This window comes from Phycodurus eques, chromosome 20 (genome assembly GCF_024500275.1).
Source record: "Phycodurus eques isolate BA_2022a chromosome 20, UOR_Pequ_1.1, whole genome shotgun sequence".
Lineage (NCBI taxonomy): Eukaryota > Metazoa > Chordata > Actinopteri > Syngnathiformes > Syngnathidae > Phycodurus > Phycodurus eques.
The window spans coordinates 11,260,084-11,281,478 of record NC_084544.1 but is presented as its reverse complement, the minus strand read 5'-3'; the positions used below and the strand labels follow the sequence as shown (position 1 = coordinate 11,281,478).

General features: G+C 41.5%; 3 protein-coding genes across 5 annotated transcripts; 2 read left to right on the top strand and 1 right to left on the bottom strand.

The window, feature by feature from the left end:
- Positions 1-901: 901 nt before the first annotated feature.
- On the top strand, positions 902-12,453 carry LOC133396006 (adenylyl cyclase-associated protein 1-like). 3 transcript variants are annotated; one of them, XM_061665393.1, is made up of 14 exons: positions 919-1,012; positions 2,268-2,321; positions 5,931-6,035; positions 7,174-7,274; positions 7,478-7,555; positions 7,766-7,909; positions 7,981-8,066; positions 8,568-8,673; positions 8,797-8,989; positions 9,747-9,922; positions 10,031-10,154; positions 10,925-11,007; positions 11,119-11,262; positions 11,377-12,453. In XM_061665393.1, exons 3-14 carry the CDS (start codon positions 5,933-5,935, stop codon positions 11,458-11,460), a joined length of 1,422 nt encoding a protein of 473 aa, XP_061521377.1. In that variant the 5' UTR covers positions 919-1,012; positions 2,268-2,321; positions 5,931-5,932; the 3' UTR covers positions 11,461-12,453. The 3 variants fall into 3 exon arrangements, with proteins under 3 accessions (XP_061521376.1, XP_061521375.1, XP_061521377.1); XM_061665392.1 differs by lacking the exon at positions 2,268-2,321 and having other exon boundaries at positions 902-1,008; XM_061665391.1 differs by lacking the exon at positions 2,268-2,321 and having other exon boundaries at positions 904-1,012.
- Position 12,454: 1 nt separating this feature from the next.
- On the bottom strand, positions 12,455-16,206 carry ppt1 (palmitoyl-protein thioesterase 1 (ceroid-lipofuscinosis, neuronal 1, infantile)). The gene is made up of 10 exons (XM_061665395.1): positions 15,687-16,206; positions 15,107-15,229; positions 14,637-14,746; positions 13,882-14,009; positions 13,730-13,800; positions 13,567-13,669; positions 13,395-13,485; positions 13,208-13,306; positions 13,050-13,121; positions 12,455-12,976 (listed from the first exon to the last, which is right to left on the bottom strand). The coding sequence occupies exons 2-10, from the start codon at positions 15,219-15,221 to the stop codon at positions 12,854-12,856; spliced, it is 912 nt and encodes a 303-aa protein (XP_061521379.1). The 5' UTR covers positions 15,222-15,229; positions 15,687-16,206; the 3' UTR covers positions 12,455-12,853.
- Positions 15,741-20,548, top strand: LOC133396007 (ras-related GTP-binding protein C-like). Its single transcript, XM_061665394.1, has 7 exons — positions 15,741-16,255; positions 17,273-17,476; positions 17,547-17,746; positions 18,906-19,020; positions 19,120-19,262; positions 19,332-19,480; positions 19,958-20,548. Exons 1-7 carry the CDS (start codon positions 16,076-16,078, stop codon positions 20,104-20,106), a joined length of 1,140 nt encoding a protein of 379 aa, XP_061521378.1. The 5' UTR covers positions 15,741-16,075; the 3' UTR covers positions 20,107-20,548.
- The last annotated feature ends 847 nt before the right edge of the window (positions 20,549-21,395 follow it).

The window sequence follows — 21,395 nt, the reverse complement described above, 5'->3', positions numbered from 1 at the left end:
GTGGCAGAGACAGTTTAGAAAATCCTGGAACGTTTCGGACACACTTTGTACACACATGCAAATGGAATTTGAGTGCACAATAAGAAAATGAGACTTTTTTTTTTTAAATGAAAAATAAAATGCACAAAATAAATACGGCCAAAGAATTAGATATCTCAATACATTCCTGCATCGCGAACATGACAGCCACATGTGCCGTGGAAAGAATGAAACAACACACACGTTTTTTAAAAAAAAAAAAAAGTGATTTTCAAAGTGTGCTACGATCGAGTACAACTACTGACGTGGGCTCCCGCTAAAGGTGTATGCGAAAGAATCAGTGAATTAAGTGTTCAAACTGCATCGTGTTAAAGAGACGAAAACCCTTTTTTTTTTTTTTAATCCAGTAGAGTTACACGCGTTACGTACAGTTCAGTTGTATTTAACTTTTAAGTACAATATCTTTTGCCGAACTGTTTCTTTTTAAACACTTTCCCCGCCCAAACTGCTTAGTGTTACAGTGGATTATAATGACATTAAATAGAACTTTTAAGAATACAATCTCTGCCCTGTTTGAGCACTTGGGCCTTGCACGCTACTGTACATGGAGAGCTAAGTATTTTTGAGGAACACTGTACGAGCCTATCCAGAACGGGTCTACGGTCCACTTTGGGCTCTCGACCCACCAGTTAAAAATCACCTCAGAGTAAGAATTAAGCTAATCCTACATTGTGAACAAGGCGTGTGTTGTAACAGAAGGCACAGTCATGAAGTACGAAGAGAAACATGGGTTATTTTCCGCGTTTCTCCTCATTTCTCTTTCCGTGTGTGGCTCACGCGCCTTATATGGCCAAGGAACGGGTCGCGCGGACAAGGGCGGAAACGCGGCGCGGTGACAGCTGGGTAACTTCATCCAGGAAATAAAAAAAAAAAAGAAAAAAAAAAAAAGACCCAAGCTTGGTCTGCTTCGCTCAGGCTACACAACCCGGCGTCCAAATCAACGACCGAGTCACCGCTTTACCCGTTTTAGTAGGTAAGCTCACAATTATTGCACTCGTAGTGTCGTTTCGGTTGTATTTTTAAAGCTTTTTCTGCATCTACCGTAAAACACAACGGAGCGCCGCCTCATCATTCGGAAATCATTGCAGTCAGTGGGACGCTCGCTAAAACAACCGGTTAGCTCATGTTGCTAACATGACCACAGCACTCTTTTCGGACATCTATTTCAGTTTAGCTCAACCAGTCGCGTATTTTAGTTGAGCAAACAAAATGTAGTTAATTTTTTTGACACCTTACATATCATAAGCAAAAGACACATTGGCGTAATCGTGCTAACAGCGAGGGCGTGTTGGCGGCGAGAACCAGGAAATGCCGAAATCAGGCGAAAGCTACAAAGACGGAAGGAATAACTAGCCAGACGCATAATGGAGGCGTTTTACGGTACCGAATTTGCAAGTGAGCCTGGACTGTTTTTCAAACGCCGGTTACTGGTTTGCGGTGGGCTAGTGCAACATTTCCTATCGCAAAAGGACCTTTCCCATATCGACAGTCACTTACATTTTGTAACAGTTAAATGTTCGGCGAGTCATTGTACTTTACGAAGAGGTTCTTGTAGCCTTGGAGAGGTAACGTTTGCGAGGTGTGCCTGAACTTGCCAGAGACGCCGAGTCCGCAAACCCACTGGCAGTCGGCCACTTTTGCGAGCCGTGATGTCCCGTCGCCCACCATCATTTCACGCATTAAAAGTGCTTCGTTGAGTGGTTTAGTTTCCAAGAGGTGAGCCGTTGCCGGCACGTTCGGTATACCTCGACGTTATTCGTCTCATGCTTTCAACAAACACACGCGTTGCTATCAAATACATAAAATAAAATCTGACGTGCTGCTAACGTCGTGCACTTACTTGAAAGAGTTTTGAACGAGTTTGTTGTTCGTAAAACAGACAAAGAACTCCGGCCCTGCTTGGAGCTGACAAATTTTGGTACGTTTCCTTAGGAACATATTTCACCAGAGCAGTGCTAGTTCAGTGAGCGATAGCAGTTGGTAGTTATATCGGATTAGTCTTGTCGAAAACGTTACAGCAGCATATTGGCATTAGAAGTCAGGTGGTACTTTATAACATACCATCCCCCCCAAAAATGCTGAAATTGTATTTTAATAAAGCTTCCATGTTCGTGCGAAGCTTAGCCACTTTGAAAGGTGAGCTTAGATTTTTGTAACCTGGAATTTCCGATGGTAGCTGTAACGCACCACCTAACCTGAACGTCTCACTGCCCCTGAACCTCTCACAGGCTTTCTTCCCGCTGCATGGTGGTGCTCTTTGACAACAAACTTCTCCCACAGATGTACGTAGGTCTCCAATGTACTAGAAGACTATCTAGGTGTGAATGTTTTATAGATTTGTGACAGGATGCTAATTTCGCTTGTAGTAAATCAGACCATTGGACAGTGTACTAAATCAGCGTAATCTTAGTAGTGGCAAAACCTGGACAAGTTTGTTTGTGAATCATTGCAAAACACTTTTAAAATGAAATTTATTGTACAGTGTCACCTTAAGATATGAGTGAGCCATTTAAAAAAAAAAAAAAAAAAATCATTTTGTTGCTTTGATTTGCAAGCAAAATTTGAGATTAGACATGCAGGCAGGTGGGAGTGAACTCAACTCACTTCACAACAAGCAGTAGTTTGCTACATGGTGAAACAATTCTTTGAAAAAAAATAGGCTTCAACCTGTTTATTGCCACTCCCAGTTGAAGCTTGCTGTCAAACTAAATGTAACATAAAGAGAATTACACTTTGGGTATTTAAAACTCAAATAGTTTTGCCTTGAGTTAGGAAAGTCTGTTGAGCCTAATGCTAACAAACAATGCAAAACACAATAGGTGGGCTGACGAATAGCATCGGTGTCGCTGCATTATAACCCTTTAAGCAATTGATATTGAAGACAGACGGTGAGGCAACATATCTAGGTAACTAATATAACTGCTCACATACATATATTCTTTATCTGCTAAAAATACAATTATTACTGGAGCTTATTGTGGCATGACTGTCTCCATTTATATCAGTCAATTATTCTGCCAAGGCAAGAATAACAGAAGGAGCATCACAATGGCTATAGAATTGAAGCAAAAATGGGGATTTTAATTTTTTCTTACATTCCATACAATTGTCTTTACTGTATGTTTTTATAAAGTTCAGTGCAACATTATAGTGCTTTTTTCATATTAAACATTTTTTGGGTGAGGGTGGAACAGATTAATGGCATTTTTATTCATTTATATGGGGAAAGATGATTTAAGATAAGTGATTTGAGTGATGAGCGTGGTCACCGAACAAATTAAACTTGTATCTCAAGTTATCACTGTATGTTGCTTCAGGGACCACTTCCTTCAGTGACTGCTGCTTACACCAGAAAATGTAAAAGTTCAACTTCCTTCAGGTGCAAATGCTTTTATTGGCAGTACAAGGCAATTAGGTCATGGGTGTTAGTGGTGAGTGCCCTTCCTTAATCTAATTATATCTTCAAGCCTGGCTCAGAAATGAATTTGCTGCTCCTTCTCAATAAGTGGTGCTGTAAAAGGGGTGAAGGTGAGGTGTTGTGAAATGATTCCAGCCCTTTTTTCTCAATTCTCTGCATTTACTCTAGTTCTAGTTTGTCCTCACCCATATGTCCCAAAAGATATTCTTTTTGAAAGAGAGAGGTGCTGCAGCACATTTAAATTGTTGATGACATTACCATGTCATCTGGTCAGGTGGAGGCACCTGAGACTGTTGTCGGGTTCCAGTAGTCTTGCGTAATCTTGATCTTTCTCACTGGCTGTCAGTACATAACAAACTGGTCGAGCATGCTTTCATAATTAAAGCCAACAAGAATAAATCACAATCCCTGTACAGATGTCTTTGTGTTTGCCTTTCAAACCAAGAGTGTGGTAGCTACATAACTTTTTGCAAGTCCTGACCTGCTTCCCATTTCTTACATTCTTCAGTTTTCTTACCTGAGCATGCAAAGGTTGAAGTATTTCAGAGACAACTCATCTTGCAGATAACCTTTACCGAGAATATAATAACATGGATTGCAGGGTTTACTGAACTGTAGTCATAAATGTTGACAGGACATAAAGCCAAGATAACCATGCACATGTATTCTAATCATGTCTGTTAGCAGATGCAGTAATTGGCTTCATTCTTTTTTTAAGCGGTCAATCATTCGTTCATTCATTATCTGTACCGCTTATCCTCACTAGAGTGTGTGTGTGCTGGAGCCTATCTCAGCTGACTCTGGGCGAGAGGTGGGCTACACTGAACTGGTCCCCAGACAATCACAGGGGGCACATAAACAAACAACCTTTCACACTCACATTCACACCTATGGGCAATTTAGAGTCTTCAATAAACCTACCATGCGTGTTTTTGGGAGGAAACCCGGATTACCTGGAGAAAACCCACGCAGGCATGGGGAGAACATGCAAACTCCACACAGGTGAGGCTGGATTTTGAACCAGGTCCTCAGAACTGTGAGGCACATTTGCTAACCAGTCATTTACCGTGCCACCAACTGTCAATCAGTTTCCACTTAAAATAATGAGGTGTAGTTGTTAGCAATGATTAACTAATAATGATGCTATTGGTTCTTGTACGACCGGTGTCAGAGTTTGGGCCGCATTGCCGGCAGTAAGTCAGACTCGTTTTTGGTGAGGGTTGGACTCCGCCAAGGCTGCCCTTTGTCACCGATTTCTGTTCATAACTTTCATGGACAGAATTTCTAGGTGCAACCGTGGCATAGATGGGGGTCCGGTTTGCTAGGCCCCAGTATCGCATCTCTACCTTTTGCAGATGTGGTTCTGTTGGCGTCATCAAGCCGTGATCTCCAACTCTCACTGGAGCGGTTCGCAGCTGAGTGTGAAGCGGCTGGGATGAGAATCAGCACATCCACATCTGAGACCATGGTCTTCAGTCGGAAAAGGGTGTCATGCCCTCTCTAGGTCGGGGATGAGATCCTGCCCCAAGTGGAGGAGTTCAAGTATCTTTGGGTCTCGTTCACAAGTGAGGGAAGAATGGAACGGGAGATCGACAGGCGGATCGGTGCAGCGTCTGCAGTTATGCAGACTTTGTATTGGTCCGTTGTGGTAAAGAAGGAGCTAAGCCGAAAGGCGAAGCTCTCGATTTACCGGTCGATCTACGTTCCTACCCTCACCCATGGTCTCGAGCTGTGGGTTGTGACCGAAACAACAAGATCCTGGATACAACCGGCCAAAATAAGTTTCCTCTGCAGGTTGTCTGGGCTCTCCCTTAGCGATAGGGTGAGAAGCTCGGTCATCCGGGAGGATCTCAGAGTAGAGCCGCTACTCCTCCACATCGAGAGGAGCCAGATGAGGTGGCTGAGGCATCTGATTCGGACGCCTCCCTGGTGAGGTGTTTCGGGCACGTCCCACCGGGAGGAGACCCCGGGGATGACCCACAACACGCTGGAGAGACTACGTCTTTCAGCTGGCCTGCGAACGCCTTGGGATCCCCCAGAAGAGCTGGATGAAGTGGCTGGGGAGAGGGAAGTCTGGGTGTCCCTGCTAAAGCTACTGTCCCCGTGACCTGACCTCTGATAAGCGGTAGAGAATGGATGGACGGCTAATGCTATTGAAACACAAATCCAGATGTTTGTCCTTAAAGAATCTCATCCAATGTAAGACCTGCCCATGTTGGCTTATGTTATTGTTTACATGTGGTTTAGAAGATGCTGCTATTCATAATCTCTGGACTGAGGAATTCACTAGGAGCCTCTTTTGTTCTCTCTCTTTTTAAATTTATTATTATTATTATTATTTTTTAATTCTTTCTTCGTCCCCCTACCAATGGGGGTGTTGAAAAGATCGAGGTTGGGGTAATAAGCATAACTCCATATTGGCGTCACCTCGTCCTGATTTAGGAGACTTTCCTAATCGCTTCTAATCCCACAGGTATGGCCGAGCTGGCGAATCTGGTGACGAGGCTGGAGTTGGCCGTAGGCCGTCTGGAGGCAATGTCGGGTCCCGGTGGCAGCAACGAAGGATCTGCTAGTGGAGGTAATATAAAGAGACTTAGAACCCATATGAGTACGATTTAGTTTTCTGGAGAAAAAAAACACAGCACAGCAGAATACTTGAATGGTATGGTACATACTGCTTTGCTAAATGTGAACAGAGTGGTAGGGTTGCTTCTGTTTTTTTTAAAGAAATGATAAAGCTTCAGCTTTGTAGTTACATCCTGCATCTAGGTGTAATGAGAAAATTAATTCTGTAGAGAACAGACCTCAACAGCAGTTTGAACAATTGTAATAATGTACGCCTCACTTGTTTAAAAAAATAAAAAAATAATCTTATGCCTTGCGATACTGCTTCACTCCAGTGCTGTAGGTGGCACCACTTCTGCACTTTTGTGTAATGAAGTTAACTACCATAAAATGTCAAAATTGGACCCTTTTCTCATGCTTGGTGGCGGCGATATAATGATGTAATGGTTAAGAACGTCGCAAAGTGTTTAGACTTGGATTGTGTTCTTTTTTTATTAAAATATTTTTTGGTGGGGGAGGGGTCAATGACTATCAGCCGGGGCGTTGGGTGGGGCTTGGGGGTGAGGTAGCTGTGGGGGGGCATTGGGACTGGGACTCTTTCACTGGCGGTGGGGCCACTCACTTATTGCGACAAATAACTCGTGTATATGGGAATTGTTTGGGTATCACCTCACTCACGCTCTCGTCCTAGAGATTTATAATTTACATAGTCACTCCCACCACACTTCAGTTGCATAGCTGGGTTCACAACACTTGTCCTGCATGCTTCTTCTCCTGTCCATGTCCTGTCCTTCCCTCACAGGGTGTAGCACTGCAGTCCCATAAAACACTCATATCTGTTTCATTTTAGATATGTAATGATTTACTTTTCTCATCCTAATTTTTACAATTAGTGCTTTGTCTTTTGTCTTTGTTTCTCTCTTCTCCCCTGGAAACTTTCTTCTGATTCTCAATAAACATCAATTATAATACTAAGAAACCACAGCGACAGCTTAAAAACTCCTGTGACACAGTAAAACTGTTCCGGCATAAAAAGGGTACAGATCCTCCATTCTGCTTGACCTAACAGCCGAACAGGACCAAAAATAAAATATCCAATTGTCAAATTGTTTTGTAGTGTTCTGAGATCTTTTTTTTTTTTTTTGTTACAGCTGTGTCTGCATTCGTTGAGGCCTTTGACAAGATAATCAGCGGTCCTGTGACTCAATATTACACCCTCAGCCAGCAGATAGGGGGCGATGTCCTGAAACATGTATGTAACTGTTCATACATAAGTTACTTAAATCCCAATGTTCCATATACCCAACTACACACCTTCCATCATTCACAGTAATTTTACTGCCAGTTTACTTGACAAATGTTAATGTGATAGCATTGAAATGCCTGTCTAAGAAAGTGTTGTAATTACTTCTGCCTTGGAGTTAACGTTCTCATCCATTCTTGTCCTCCTCGCAGGCAGAAATGATGAAACAGGCATTCTCCAGTCAGCGACACGTCATTGTAACATCCTCTGCTGCCCAGAAGCCCTCTGATGTATGGCATTCATGTTTTAATTTGACACAAGTTGAAAACACAAACTTTGATCACTTTCAAGTGTCACGATTGTAAAGGTGTCACTTGTGCCTTATCATTCAAATTAAAACCATTCTGTTGTCTATTTAGGTGCTGAACATATGGTCACCTGATTTATTAAAAAAAAAAAAAAAAAACAGCCCATTTCATGCCATTTTTCTGTTTGTCAAGACTGTTTTGAACACCCTCCTGCAACCGATGTCCCAAGTCATCCAGCAGGTGCAGGCATTCCGCGAGCAGAACCGCACATCCACACATTTCAACCACCTCTCAGCCATTAGCGAGAGCGTACCTGCCCTTGGATGGGTCGCCGTGGTGAGCGTTTGTGTTAGTGTGGTTATCTTAAAATATATCTGGGGTTATTGACAAGGTTCTTTCTGTCCTAGGCCCCAAAACCAGGCCCATATGTTAAAGAGATGCAGGATGCCGCCATGTTCTACACCAACCGTGTGCTCAAGGAGTACAAGGAAAAGTAACAAAAAAAAAACCGTTTTTGTTCTCCTAACCACTGACTCTAATTTTGCTAAGATGATTTTCAAGTTACCACATAATGTTTCATAAATTTGGTAATATCTGTAAAGTAAAACAAGTAAGGACCATATTTCCTTTCCTTCCTCTGGGCTCTTTTTAAGGCAAGAGTTACTGAATCAGCGTAAACTCAAGCAGACGTGTTGGACTTCCTGTTTCAAAAGCTGACTTGTATGTTTTACAAGTTAAAGAAAAATGGAAAACTTGACACTTAAATGTCCACTGACGTCATACTGATCAGGATTTGAAAGAAGATTAAATGGGCTATGATAACACAACTGCATGTTTTAATGTCAACATGCTTCCTGAGTGATCAGATCATAAGTGAATATAAATGTTTTCATCACACCTCTGTGTTCACATCACTCAGAAGAAAATCTGTAGCTTCCTAACTGTAATGGGTGAAATGCAGTGATTCTTACCATACTTCTTGTCACGTTCAAAGGGACAAGACACACATGGACTGGGTGCGGTCCTATTTGGTAATCTGGACCGAGTTGCAGAATTACATAAAGCAATACCACACCACCGGTCTGTCCTGGAGCAAGACTGTAAGTACCTGACATCTGAAACGCAACTGTTATTGCCCCAAGGGGTTTGTTTTGAGTGAAATCGTTGCTAAAGCAGAGTATTATTTCAATGGGCTCGTGCCAAAACAACGATTTACTCTCCAGGGCCCAGTGGCTTCAGCTTCTACAGCCTCTGCGGCCCCCCCAAGCGCACCTGGCGGTTGCCCTCCCCCGCCCCCTCCAGGGCCGCCGCCTCCTCCCATGAACCTTAGCGGCACCTCTGGACATGGTGACAGCGATGCCCTCAATCGGAATGCCTTGTTTGAGTCCATCAACAAGGGGGCCGACATCACTAATTGTAAGTCTGCAAAGTGACCAGCGCGCATGACAATAGCTTATCCGTCAGGACTTGGGCTTTAAAACTATAGAATCACATTTTGAGTTCCACTACCGGCAAATTAAATCTCTAGTTGTTGCTAGTATGCATTCTGACTAATGTTGGGGTGCGCTTGAGCGAGTGAGGTGATCGCATAGTCTGTTGGCAGGCATCACACGACTATTACGAACATTTCAACATGTCATCTGCTCGGTTAGTTTTAGTTAAGGTTGAAGTTTAGTTTTGAGTGGCTTTCTAATACTCATGATCACCCAAGGGGTAAATTTAAATTTTACACCGTGCTGTACACTACTAAAAAATTAGGGATATTCAGCGTCTGGCTGAAATTTTCGAATGAACCCAAAATGCGCTCTAACTTGTATGGGTAAATTGAATTTGGCCTTCTCTAAACCTGTGAATGGACAAGTCCAACTGGTCACGGTTGCAGTACTTTCAAAACTTGCTGTTCTCTAAGAAGGAGCTGGATGGCAAAATTCACAACAGTAATTTAATCCATGAATTGACGAATGAATTGACAAATTCACCTTAGATTAGGCAAAATTCAAACCATGGGTTTAATCCATGAAACGACCAATAAATTAACAAATTCATTTGACATTTTCTTTTAGAAAAAAATGTTTTGAAATTAAAGCACTTTAAAAGTCAGTCATGAACTGAATTTGTTCTACGTTGAAGGTTTCCACTGTAAAATATTGCCAATATGTGTTTGCTTTTCCAGCCCTCAAGCATGTTGGCGAAGATGAAAAGACCCACAAGAATCCCAGCCTCAGAGCTCAAAGTGCTCCTATGCGTGCCGGACCAAAGCCCTTCACTTCCTCCCGAGCCACTGCATGTGCCACCCCGACACGCGCAGCTCCTCCCGTTTTGGAGCTGGAAGGCAAGAAGTGGAAAGTGGTATGTTACTCGGCCCTCCACATAGTTGGCTGCAAGACTTACACAAAGCTTCAACCCATTTGAGTGTTATGTGCGGACCGGTCCTGATTCTGTGTGCGCACTCTGCAGGAGAACCAAGAAGGTGCACAGGACCTGGTGATCAGTGACACTGAGCTCAAACAAGTGGTTTATGCTTACAAGTGTAACAGCAGCACTCTGCAGGTCAAAGGCAAACTCAACTCCATCACTATCGGTAAGAATCAGTGTTTGTTTTACACTCCAGTGGAATGATCATGTGGGGGCAATTTCTGAACTACAGTGGTACCTTGATTTACGAGTTGCCCATTATGAGCTGTCAATTTTGGTTTTGCTTTTGTGTTGCGAGACACAATTTGAGTTATTAGCATACTTGGTTTACAAAAGTCCCCCCCCCCCCCAGTGCTGCCGTATTTTATTACGGAACTCACTGAACGTTATGGCCGTAACACTGGTCGTTCCAGATATTTGAGAGAGAAAAAAAAACAGCATCTGACATTACCGGCACATCCACCTTGAACACCTGCTTGGTCCATGCTATTTTATTACTGCCCCCCCTTGCTCTCTCTCTGCTTCATGTGTCAACACGTTGTAAGTCACTGAACATTGCCTTCATTGTAGCAAAGAAGTTTCACTTCTTACGATGTGCGTCTTACAAAAGTGTCACAAAGGGAAGACGAGGAGTGGATAGGCGAAGACAATGTCAAAGCCATGCGAATTGTTAAGCAATTGTTACAAGCAGTCGCAAAACATCACAATAAGTGATTTGGTGAAACAATACACTTGTCACATAGGTCTAGCTGGAACTGCCTTTTCGTGGAGAGTAACCAACTTTGAACAACAAAATAACAGGCCAACTAATACGTGTTTTAAGTTATAAATATAAAATAATACACATCTACACAGGACTAAACTCATTAAAGTCAAGGCACCACTGTTTTTGACTTAACAAGTGGGACCCATGTGTTGCTTTGATTTCCCCATTAGATAACTGTAAGAAAATGGGCCTGGTGTTTGATGATGTCGTTGGCATTGTTGACATCATAAACTGCAGGGATGTCAAAGTCCAGGTGTGTACAACATGCAATGTCTTAGTGAAGCATTTGATCAAATTCGATTTTAATCTGCATAAAGTACGTCATAGACTCATTAGAAATGAGAAACCGGGCTTTCAAATGCAGGTTATAGGTCGGGTTCCCACCATCTCCATCAACAAGACCGATGGCTGCCACGTGTTCCTGAGCAAAGACTCTCTGAACTGTGAGATCATCAGCGCCAAGAGCTCAGAGATGAACATCCTGGTGCCCCGCAAGGATTGCGAATTTGTGAGTATCTCATCTGGAGTTTAACACCAAATGCTAATTTGTTGGAACGTGCAGAGCACTTCTTGGATCAGTGCCGTTTGAAGATATGCAATGACTTGTCGTTGCCTTCCACAGTCGGAGTTCCCGGTTCCTGAGCAGTTCAAGACTGTCTGGGATGGCGAAAAGCTCGTTACCACGTCAACAGAGATTGCGGGATAGAGGTGCAGCATGCAGTGCGGCCGGCTTTTTTCGACGCCTCACACGCCCCTCCCCCCCATTTCGCCAAGTCCACCTGACTAATGACCCGCACTCACCAGCTAACCCACACGCTGTAGAGTTGAACGTCATGCGTTTTCTCACACCCCTTCTCCCTGGCCAATCACAGCTTTAGCTGTTTCTTCCCATAGCCAATGAGGACTGCTCACTTTTATCTGAAACATTCCTCCAGCCAATCAGCAGGGAGTACTTTGCCAATAGCATCTGTATATCATTGAGCCGGATAATGTTGTACTAAATTAGCCATCATAGTTAAGTGAATATAGTCTCTGCAGCCACAATTATCAAGATGCTTCATGCGCTAATGATCTCTTAATGGCTCGGATGGCTTCCCCACCCCCAGGTTATGGTGTGGGTGTGGTAGGTTTCTATTTCTTAATATGCAATTCAGTGAAGCACTTAACAAATCTTTTCCATGGCCTCCACATTGCACATTGAAAATAACAGTTGTTGTGTATATTAAAAAACATGCAACACATAGATTAGGAGTAAAATCAGGTTGAGTATGTGCTGACATCTAATTTTATGCACGTTTTCATTTGTGATCTGTCTTTGATCATTTCAATACAACTAGATCACAATCATGTGTCCTTGTATACACATTCCCAAGTATTAGACATTCCATGGGAAAAAAAAAAAGTTGCAATGTGTAATTGAACCTGACTAGTTGTGGTGGGCTCCTGCTGTTGATTTCTAAATGGAAAAGTGGCCGCCAAAAAGTAATGACATGTGGCCTCTAAAATAATATATACACTGTACACCTGTGTAGATGTTAATATTGGCTCCACCAACAACTTGACTTGCTCCAAGACCACGTCAGCATCATTTGGTTCCTCAGTGCTTTGAAGCTGTGGATTGTCTTTCTTTGACCTTTTTTGTGGGGAGAGAGTTGGGTCCACAATCAGTACTGGAGACTTCATTAAAATGTTGCAATAATGTTCTTGTTTTTATTGAGATGTGTATGCATGGAAATGAACTTTAATAGCAACTATTCTTAAAAAAAAAAAAAAAAGTTAACATTCAAAAAAATAATTTTCACCCAATTATAATCTTTTATCAAGAAAGTAAAAACAACCGATCAAGTAAGAAGTAATAAGAGCAGTAGACATAAATTAGCTTTACCATTAACCTCAACTCCTCAGCATGCTACAGATTAGTGCAACAGGAGGGGAATGCTGTGCTTTCTACAGCCCCATGTCGAAGTAGTTAGGATGACCCTCACCCACAGTTTGTTTTCTTAGCGTAAGTAGGGCAGCAGGTTTGCATTCAACCATTCTCTGGTAAACTGAAGGTGGTCCCCTTCTGGCGCAAGAAACACCGGCAGGAATTTGTGTTCTTAGCGTAAGTAGGGCAGCAGGTTTGCATTAAACCATTCTCTGGTAAACTGAAGGTGGTCTCCTTCTGTGGTAAGAAAGACCAGCTTTCCTGCCTTGTCCATGACAGCCAGGCCCAAGCGATCCTACGTTAGGACCAAAAAAACAGTCATTCTATCTGTAAAAACTGTTCAGTTTCACACAGAGGAACTCTCATACCTCTTTGTAGAGAACACTCTCCTGTAGAGTTTCAGTCTCTTTGGCTTGACCTGTTTTCAGGAAGCCAAACCACTATGAAGAAGAAATAGTTCAGGATTGTTAGAACAAAACTAAATGACATTGACTGCACATCAAAAGTGAATTGGTTGGTACTTTACCTCAGAATCAACAGGATCCACCACAGAATCTTGTAGAAACTTAACCATGACAAATTTGTCCAGCATCTGAAGATTTTTCTTATAAGTCTCGTTTACGACCTTTGGAGCAGGATTGGAGTCAAACGCATATTTCAAAACCTTTGCTCTATTTACCGTATTTCACAACCTACATGCAATACATACTGACCCTCTCCTGGTTGATATCAGCAAGGAAGAGACTGTGTTTCTTGTAAAGGTCATCATTTAAAGGGTCATGCCAGTACTGGGCCTGCACCAGGCTGTAAAAAAAAAAGGCAACAGGTCAAGCTGCTGAGCATGTGGATGTGAGCGGGTCAAAATGGGGAACTAAGACATCTTACTGTTTTTGAACCAGGTCACTGTAGGCTTCAGTGTTGAGGGCCTTTCGGATCATGTCACAGAGGTGGGATGCCTCTCCGGGACACCTTGGCAGCCCGTACACACCTAAGGATTGTGCATTATTTTGTGAACATTATTCAATCTAGCTGTGGTGGATTTTGAAACCTTGGTGCTGGCCACCGACAGAGATGAGCGTCTTCATTGGTGGAGAAGGACATCGCTGTGCCACGGCTCTCCTGCGAAGAGATGAAGTGGTTTGTAATGTCAAATGCAAACTCTTTGTGTGCATAAAGTGTCAAAATAAAGTAGTTGCATACAGAAATTGCGCCCCCTGCGAGAATCCCATAGCGTTGTATCCTCCCTTTAACTGGGGATCCTGAGCCAGCTGACTGCACACCATGGACACCTGCTCATTCACATCCATGAAGAATCCACTTTCTGTGTCCTGCCCACAGAAAGGCATGAGGGAAATAGACATTCAGAGGATCTTGCAAGCAAATCAATACTGAAACTTGCATTATAAAGGAGACATCGAAAATTGACTTTTACATTGTTTGTATAAAATTGGATGAAGTCTGTGAAGTGCCTGCCTAGCCAATGTATGAAATTAAACAACCAAGTAAATGTTTTAGTTAGCTTCTAATTTCTGACATTAAATTTGCGCAAGTGTGACATGGACATCAATAATACCACCCAAAAGCCACTTGATTGTTGCTCAAAATAGTCGCTAAAGAGGTCGGAAAGGGAGTAATTTTTTGGATGTAGCATACTTGCATTGCCGATAAAGGAATTATTAATGCAAGTCAGTTAAATGTGGTTTCTGACACTTCAAACCTGAGCAAAATGTTATGCAAAAATGTATTTTTCATTCACCAACCTTTATTTAATACTAAAACACAAATAGGCCTACCTACTTGTTGATTTTCCACTCTGTACTGTTTACTTCATTCACTAGGCTTGATTATTTATTCAATTGTTTCCCTAATCGAAATTTTACTTTGGCGTCATTATTTCATCAGCATCTATACCATTTTTGGACTACTTTCAAAGGTTCGGATGTTCAGAATGGTACCTGCACAAAATTCTTGCCAATCATCAATGACAGAACGTAAATGCCCGGAATATCCTGCTGGATCATTTTCTTTATCGCCCCCAAGCTGAGCGGGTTGCAGCAACTGTCACCTGGTTACATGAGGAGTTACTTTAAAATGAAGTGCAGAACTGCAGATAACATATGTATACAATGCTTTCAAACTACATTGCATGATGAGATTATTGAGATGCAGTGCAATTGGTACAACTCTTTTTAGGGCCCATTCAATTATACAGGATAGTTTTTACTTTGTTACATGAGAGGTATGTAAGAGTCAACGAGTACTGACAGTACATTAAAAAAAAAAAAACCTTCCAATATCTACTCCCCACTTCCAAAGAACTGTCTTTACTTACGCACACTATTGCATTTTGTTGTTGTCGACACATCGATTTAGCTCTAAATCCAACTCATCAAACTACATGAATGCAAAGTTGTACTGTACTCACCCATCCCATGCCACATAACCAGAGGTACTGTCCCATTGGTGGAGTCTTGCGCCGGCCTGCTTGCAACCAGCACCACCGGAACCACCAGGAGCAACCACTGGACAACCACTGTCATCCTGGAACCTTGACTCATAAATGCATGAATTACATCGTCAGTGACTGCAAACCACTATTAACCGATCTCACATACTTGGTTTAAAAATGATGTATTTACAACAAATATTGTATCTATGCCTGCGACGTATAGATGGCAGAAGGTGTTTTCCACATGTGGCCATTCACACAACCGCACTACCCTTGTGTTCAACTGAACAAGCTACTGTATGTACTTTTACAGATATGTTTGCGATTCGCTTAATCTGTGGTTTAAAATGGAGACTTTGTGGTTATTCTATGTTGTCACAGTGCGTTGTACTTATTTGCTCTTCCCACATTATATTACACAAGCTAGCGAACTGAGCAAGAAGCGCGTTTTTTTGTGTGTGTGTACAACGATAAAGCCAACAGTTATCATGAGTGCAACACGATAGAATACACGTTAAGACTGTAGCTAAAAAAGACGTTTGTAACCATTACTCACCGTTGTTGAAGTCTTCCGGTATCTGACACAATCACATGACGGCGGGTGGGCAGACCAGCCAATCAGAAGGAAGCGGAGGCACCCGTAGGAAAAGTGCCACTGGTTTTGTACCCCCGAACTTTAGACCATATTGATCAGACTTTTTATGATATAATGACACTTTAATGCATCGGTAAAAAAATTTTTTTACTCGCACAACACGACGATGTGATTCGGTTTAATGTGAAGTTTACACGTTTTTCACCGGACATAGTGTAGCCTGCTAAGTTAGCTTGCCATGCTAGCTCGCGTAAACGTAATCGACAACATTCCTCGTCGGATCATTCGGCCACTTGATTAACAGCTCAGACTCGAAAGCGGAGCTTTCGGCTCATTCGGCGCCGTGCGCGATGTCTATACAGTTCGAGGAGCCGGCGTTGACTGCGGGTTACGATATCGTAGGCTCGTTTCCCAAAAGTTTCGGTTACGGGCTGGAGGAAGGCGACATGGTGGAGAGCGGCGTGTCAGCTGACAAGCCCAGGATCCTGCTGATGGGGCGGAGGCGCAGCGGAAAGTCGTCCATTCAGAAGGTTCACTTTAGACATTTTTGATTTTATCCTCAAAAAAAACAAAACAAAAACAAAAAACTATTATTACTGGTTAAATGAAGGACATGATGCACCGTACAATTTTACAGCTTCATTTTGTCAAGTATAAGGGACATGCATGTACTCTACACAGGTTTTGGAAATCATATTAACAAGGGCTAGGTGTTTCAAAGTGTATTTATTAAACAGATTTCTTTTTTTCCACATTATTATTTAAACATTTTATAAGCGGTACGGAAAATGGATGGATATTATTACGTATTTCGTATTATCACACATGCAAAAATGTGTTTCAAAGTGTACTTGTCACACATATCGTTTACATTATTTATCGACATATTTTATTGTAGAGGTGCAACAATTAATGATTGAATTAATGGACAAATCGTTTAGAGACCTTGTTTAACTTAAAATTGTCCAAAGCCTTAGAATTTCTGTAGTCCTCTTTGTTGTCTTTGTTACTCATCCCCCCCAAAAAAGACATTTGCAAACATCTGCTTTTACTTCGGAACACAATGATCAACATTTTTGCCCGTTTTCTGACATGACGCAGACCAAACCAGTAACTGAATGATAATGATGTTTTTATATTTTCTTCACCGTCAATTTGAAATGTCCTATTTTTTTTGTTAACAAATGGATGGAATTGTACAAACGTTTTTTAAATGAATATAATTTTACATTAACAGTATATTAAGCAGTATTTGTATTTTTGTATCATTATATACACGTGTGAATGTTTCAAAATGTATTGATTAGTGTATAACAAAGCAGTATATTCTGTATACGGTCTCTCTACTTAGTCTTTCTGTCTTGTGTATGTACAAATATACGTATAAATATGTAAACCATGTGACAATTATACTGTGGTGCAGTTTTGCAAAGTGCTTTATATTCTAATGTAAGTGTACGGACGCAAAGCGCATTTTCAGCTGCGTGAGGGGTAACCTTTGACTGAAGTGATCAGTCAATAATGTTTGCTGTTTTTTTTTCGCTCAGGTTGTTTTTCACAAAATGTCACCCAATGAGACTCTGTTTCTGGAGAGCACCAACAAAATCTACAAGGATGACATCTCCAGCAGCTCCTTCATCAACTTCCAGATCTGGGACTTCCCTGGCCAAGTGGACTTCTGCGACCCGACATTCGACAGCGAGATGATCTTCAACGGAACAGGCGCTTTAATCTTTGTCATTGACGCCCAGGTGGGATGAGATTAAATCTTGAGTAATGAGGCCTAAATGAAACGTCTTTCCCTGTGTATCCCGTTCCCAGGATGATTACATGGAGGCTCTTGAAAAGTTGCAGGTGACTGTGTCAAGAGCGTACAAAGTAAATCCTGATATCAACTTTGAGGTTTTCATCCATAAAGTTGATGGTCTCTCTGACGACCACAAAATAGAAACACAAAGAGACATTCATCAGAGGGCCAACGATGATCTAGCAGACGCTAGCCTGGAGAAAGTTCACCTCAGGTAAGTGACCGATGATGAGACGGCGCTGCTTTAGGTCAAAACTCATTCCTGGCTTGGGACGGGGAATCCTTTATAAGAACCAGGTCTAAGTAGTTTGATTCCTTGAGATTGTTTATTTGCTTGTCTGACGCTCACACCTTTCTCGGTTTTGCCTCTGCGGAGGCCCCCGACTCTCTCTGGGGGTTTCTAAAAAGTGTCTCTCTCTAGTTGTGCAAAACGCATTTTGCAAAACTATGTCAAATATGCTCTTTTTTTTTACGCAACAATTGTCTATGTCCGAATTAATTTTTAGCCAGCGTGTCATGTATTGGGAAACGTTTCCTGCAAAATAACAGCTAACCCTGGTGCAGTAAGAGCGAGCCTGGCAGGTACGCAAAACCTGCATCAGATATTTGGTCTCTTGACATACTTTGAGAAGTAAGTCACTTACGTTTTTCCTAAAGATAAATTACAGATTGCATGACATGCAGTTGTAAAAGGTCAATTATATATATTAAAAAAACACATTTAAAAATGTCTTTGTTGACATGACCGAAGTGTCAAGTTAAAGAAGTTAACCACCTATAACCTATCTTCAAATTAAAAATAAAAATGTACGGTTACTGTGCGTGCTTGGGAAGTTAGTGTCGCACATTAAGAATTAACGTTTAGTGGTGTACATTCTGTGTCAAATCTTTGATCTCTGGGCTAAATGTTGCAATCAGAAAAGCTTCCTCCAGGTGTGATCCAGATTGCACATTTTGCAGAAATATACATTTAAGACAGAAAGTTTGCTCACATTTTCAGACACATACCTGTATAACCTTGTCAGATCTTTGCTCCTCGATTGTCGCTACTCCATGGAACTTAGTCTGATGCCTCGTTTCATGACTTAATTTCACACACGAAGAAAGAAAAAAAAAAAAACAAGAGTTTGTGATCATTGAATATTGTTTTCCACTTTGTAAAAGATGATTCACCACTACCTTTCTATGGTACAATGTCTTTGAAAGCGCTGAAGCAAATTTCACTACTATGTTAATTGTATTCACAAGGGGGGTACTGATGAAGTCACCAAGACTCTCTATCAAGAGATCCCTAATTATCACGTAGCTAAAATTTATATCCAGTATAGGCAGCCTTGTTTGGTGTCCTAAATGTCAACTTGTTCCCTCCCTAGCTTCTATTTGACCAGCATCTACGACCACTCCATATTCGAGGCCTTCAGCAAAGTAGTCCAGAAGCTGATCCCCCAGTTGCCTACTTTGGAGAACCTCCTGAACATCTTCATATCTGTATGCTGCTTTATTTTCATCTTGTTGGTCTTGGGTTAAAAAACAAAAAACCCCACCAAATGATATCCTCTCTTGAACCCGTGATTCTTGTGTTGGCAGCATTCTGGGATCGAGAAGGCCTTCCTGTTCGACGTGGTCAGCAAGATTTACGTGGCCACGGACAGCTCTCCTGTGGACATGCAGTCCTACGAGCTCTGCTGCGACATGATCGATGTCGTCATTGACGTCTCCTGCATTTACGGGTGAGCTGTTATAAATTCGACGAGACCTTTATTGTCTCGATGCATTGCAAGTTTATTCTCCCTCGGCAGTCTGCTGGATGATGGCAGCGGCTGTGCCTATGACAAGGAGTCCTTGGCCATTATCAAGCTTAACAACACCACCGTGCTTTATTTGAAAGAGGTCACGAAGTTTTTGGCTCTTGTTTGCATCCTCAGAGAGGAGAGTTTCGAGAGGAAAGGTGAGGTTTTTCTTGTTGTTGTTTTTAGCTCAAGTTTCACACTGAAGCCTTAAACGTTCAGCTGTTACCATGTACCGCTAACATTGGTGCAGGTGCTGTATTGCAATGGCAGTAATGATCATTTGTGCTTGATTTGATTATCAGCTATTGATTAAAATGATGTAACATACTGAAAGGGTGTTCCTAAGGGTTTGGTATTTAGTTTTATGAAGGGGTACAATTCTAAATAAAAAATATATAATTGAAATGCAACCACAGTAATAAAGTGAGCGTCGATACCTTTGTACGTAAAATCCCAATTTATGATGCAGATCTTGTATTGTTGCTCAGTAGCTTGTGAAAGTGTACCTAATCTTGTGAGTTTACCGTATAATTGATTATGTCAGAGCAACATTTTCCTACCAGTATTTGTGTGTCACGCGAATTGCTTTCCCACCTTTTCACGCAAATTACGAGCCGTAAACTCTTTCTCCACAGGTTTAATCGAGTACAACTTCCACTGTTTCCGAAAAGCCATCTATGAGGTGTTTGAAGTCGCTGCCTCCACCCAAAGTGCTGTCCTGAAGAGTTCCAACTCGTCGAGCAGCAGCCTAAAATATGCTGCACTGAATGGGAACGGCGTCTAAACGTAATCGCAAAATGCTGTGACCTCCCCCGCGGCTTGTCGCCTTGTTTAGTGTCGCTGGCAGGTTTGTCAAAATTCTGCGGGATGCGTACATGGCCTATTTAGTCTCCCAAATTGTGCGTAATCCTTGCTGTGAAGATGCTGTCAGCTTTGTGTACTTACTCAGCCAGTTTGTTGTGCATCGCAACATATTTGTGGCACAGCTGAGGTTTCTTTCCATCACACTCATCTTTGTCTCTGCTCGTCTCTCTTTGAAATGTTTAACCACAATGGGCCTCACACACCCTGTGTTTCTCTCAGTGTGCAGTTCCCTAATGTTACAGGGGCTTTACATTTAAGTTTTATAAGGCCCAAAAATGAAATTCCAAAGGCTGTGATGATTTATTTTTTACTGTACATATTTTCTATTAATAAAATGTTTCTATTTTGATGATTGAAGCTCATCTGCTGAATTCACTTTCCATTTTATTTTATGGTGGTGTCTTTATTATTAGTAAGCATGATAAAATAATGTCATGGCAGTGGTCATTGCAAAAATAATTTCAAACCAAAATTGTACATATATTAAATGATGTAAAAACTTTTGATAATTTTCTGAGACCATTGCCTCAAATTCTCCAGGCAACTTTGCAACTTGCATGTTAAAATGGCTAAGAAGCTTAAAATTAAATGTTTTATAAACCTGCAATATACAAACCCCAATTTCAATGACATTTGGACATTTTATAAAATGTAAATAAAAACAATGCAATGATTTGCAAATCCTTTTCAACCTGTATCCAATTGAATACAAAGACAAGATTTAATGATCAAACTGATGTTTGTTTATTTTGTTTTGCAAATATTGACTCATTTTGAATGTGATGCCTGCAGCATGTTTGAAAAACAGCTGGGACATGGCCATACATACACACACATACCACTGTCAGTGGAATTGGGGTTTGTACTAAACAGTACAGTATACACTGTACTGTTTACACAAATACATTATCAACACAAATGAAAATAACTTTTAATATAGAAATTAGGCAGGAATTTGGGGGCAAAAAATTCCCAAGCTTTTGATTCATCTACATAATGTATGAGTACTAAAATGTATGAACTTTTCTACCATATTGTAATTTACTGAGACGTACCTATTATATATGAACGTATCTGTACTGTTTAGAGAATGTTAAGTCAATTGCAGGTGTGGCCAGAAGGTGGCAGCATAGTTCAACGTGTACACCTGAACGCTCAAATGAAATCCCAAGTTTGTTTGCAGCAGTCCACCTGTTGTCCTTGTAAAGA